We start from the raw sequence: 3,060 nt of genomic DNA on the forward strand, positions 1-3,060 counted from the left end.
ATAGACAGATAGATAGATAGATAGATAGATAGATAGATAGATAGATAGACAGACAGACAGACAGACAGACAGACAGACAGACAGACAGACGGACAGACGGATAGATAGATAGACAGATAGATAGATAGATAGACAGACAGACAGACAGACAGACAGGACCACATTACTATTTTTAACATTACTATCTATCTATCTGAATAAGAACATGGCAATTGCATTTGTGAAATTGAATTAAAACAGTCAAGCATCTCAAACAGTTCATAGAGTTCATAGAGTAAATTATTATGACACACTTTGAATTCCTTTGGGATAAAAATAAAGTAAAAACACACTTAAATAACAACAGAGATAACCCGCCCCTTTTGGGAGAAAAATTCTTATTTACAGATACAGCAGCCCAATAAATATTTTAACACTTTAGCTACACTTAAACGTTTCCGAATGCCACAGTGTTAGATAAAAATGTCAAATATGAAATACTGATCAATATCAGTGTTAAAATGATCATTTTCTTAATTATGCAGCTAACTACACAATGTACTTCTCTAATTACGTTTTTGGGTTCGGAAAAATGTTTTAGTGTTTTGAAAGAAGCCTGTTATGCTCACCAAGCTTGCATTTATTTAATAAAAAATACTGTAAAAACTAATATTGTGTTTCATGATCCTTCAGAAATCATTCTGATATGCTGATTTGGTGGGCAAGAGACTTTTCTTATCAATGTTAAAAAATATATTTTTGAGGAAACCGAGATACTTTTTAAAAAAGTATTGAATATAGAAATATTTTTTAACATTATAAATGACTTCACTGACTAGCACAATCTGTCCTTGCTGAATAAAAGTATTGTAGGCCTACTATTACTTTAAATCAAATAAATGGCATAACCAGTGTTTGTTAGGAATGACAAAGGAGTGTTGGGGGGAAACCTGTTTCAAACAATCATCATTTTTGCAATTCTGCAGCTAAAATTATACACTTTAAATCCTAAAATACTGTTTTGGCCACTGGAAGTCAGCTATCTGAAAACAAAGCAAGCCTGAAAAAACACTCTGAGTCTGGCATCATATGCAGGAACACCTGTTTCTCTTCCCAGGGTAGGGCTGAAGTTGGAAGAATGCAACAAATACTATAACCGTTGTTGGAAAGGCTTTTGCTTGTGGCGTTCGTTTCAACTTTTTTTTTTTTTTTTTTTTTAAAGAGCTCTGGATTGCCCCTAGTTTATTTTTAATAAGGGTTTTTTTGATCATTATCAAGATACCACTAACTTTCCTGTTTTAAAAGGGCTTAATATGATCTCATCGTCACTGATGATATCACAAAGGGAAAAACCAAAACATTTTTAATAATAGATTTAGCAACTCTTCTGCTTTTTGTGGTTGGTTGTCTGGGTCAGCTCTTAGAACCGTATATTGAAATATATCTGTATCTATATATTAAATATAACCATATATATATATATATTTAATTATAAGTTCAAAAGAACAGCATTTATTCGAAACAATCTTTTGTAACATTATAAATGTATTTACTGTCCCTTTTGATCAGTTTAATGCATCCTTGCTGAATAAAAGTATTAATTTCTTAAACTTTCTGACCCAAGGCTTTTGAATGGTTATAATCTTTTTGTTTTTTCTGCTACTACTATAAACAAAATTTTGACAGATCATCACATAACATAAGAACATTTGCCTGTAACACGTTGACAGTCACAGAACAGGAAATGAAATAACATCCTGGCAACGCTTTGTTATATTGAAACGAAGCTCAGTACTTATAATGAGACGACGGCCTAAGAGCCTGTGTAATATTTTAGGACAGTGCCATCAGCTGGTCAGAAGTTATAAACAATAGTAAATCTATCCATAGACTTTGAATTTCTTGTCTTAAAGTCACAGATGTCATAACCAAACATCTCTATTTCAGATAACAATGTGCATTTTTTTTTTGCTTATGGCCTCATAGTTGCAGCTTTATTAGAAATTGTATTTTTTCATATTTTATTTGAAATCTTCTAAATTAAATCATTTAGATTTAATAGCATTTAATATATTCGTTAATTTGTGTCCTGATGCGGTTCAATAGTATATTTACAGTTTAACTACATCTCCATTTTTTGGTCTTTTTGAATGTTGACATAACAGTATTGTGTGTGCTGTTGTTGTTTTCCCCCCCTCAGCTGTGGTGGATCTGAATGGGCGGTACTTTGGAGGTCGGGTGGTGAAGGCCTGTTTTTATAACTTGGATAAGTTCCGTGTTTTAGACCTGGGAGATCAGATGTGAGTGCGTGGGAGATCCAGACCTGCACAACCAGGAAAGAGTAAACACCAGGAAGAAGTCGTTTCTGTATATAGCATGAGTAATTTTATACACCCTTGTAAAACATTAGCTTATGTGCCCCTTCCCGCAATGCGTTTTGTAATGAGGATTTAATTTGCTCTTTTTTTTATTTTTTTTATTTTTATTCCTTGTCTCTTTCTCTCTCTAACGTCAAAGTTAAAAATATCCTTTTGTTCTGTCCTTGTGAGTAAGATCCTGATGAAGAACCCAGAATTAATAAAGCTTTTGGGAGAATGACTTTAAGGGTTGGTTCTGTTTTAAAGGTAAAATGTGTCTCTATAAAAGTTCAACTTTTTTATGTCTCTGCACTTTCAGACTTTCATTGCGGTGCTTTCAAAGCAATGGTGCGGGTTTTACGTGGATACTCCAGTAGTTACTACATGGTTTTACAGAAAAGAACAATTGCATACTGATGTTGAATGGGGTGATGATGATGATGATGATGATGATGATGAAGATGAAGATGATGATGGTTATAATGAATGAGCCCTGGTTCATGATTTATATAATCAGACATCATGTCCCTGTGCGACTCTTGAAAGTAGGAAACCTACATTCTTCTGTTGTGACATAACGGTGACTCCCATGAGCCCTCACTCTATGATCCACACACTATTGATAGACTTCAAGTATTAAACTTTTTCTTAATGTGTGTCTTGACCCTAACGGAAATAGGGTTTTGTGTGTTACTCAATAAAAGGTGACTTCAGTACATGCCAA

At 33.6% G+C, this 3,060-nt stretch overlaps 1 protein-coding gene across 5 annotated transcripts in view; it reads left to right on the forward strand.

The window, feature by feature from the left end:
• Nucleotides 1-2,578, forward strand: part of rbm17 (RNA binding motif protein 17) — a 27,661-nt gene extending 25,083 nt beyond the window's left edge. For all 5 annotated transcript variants that reach the window (XM_077233982.1, XM_077233979.1, XM_077233980.1 and 2 more), the window contains one exon: nt 2,180-2,578. In XM_077233982.1, the coding sequence (XP_077090097.1) occupies nt 2,180-2,283 (104 nt within the window). In that variant the 3' untranslated portion in view covers nt 2,284-2,578. The remainder of the gene's footprint in view (nt 1-2,179) is intronic.
• Nucleotides 2,579-3,060: the final 482 nt, after the last annotated feature.

This window comes from Siphateles boraxobius, unplaced genomic scaffold (assembly GCF_051911475.1).
Source record: "Siphateles boraxobius isolate OS27281-9 unplaced genomic scaffold, OSU_SipBor_1 19, whole genome shotgun sequence".
NCBI classification, from domain to species: Eukaryota; Metazoa; Chordata; class Actinopteri; order Cypriniformes; family Leuciscidae; genus Siphateles; species Siphateles boraxobius.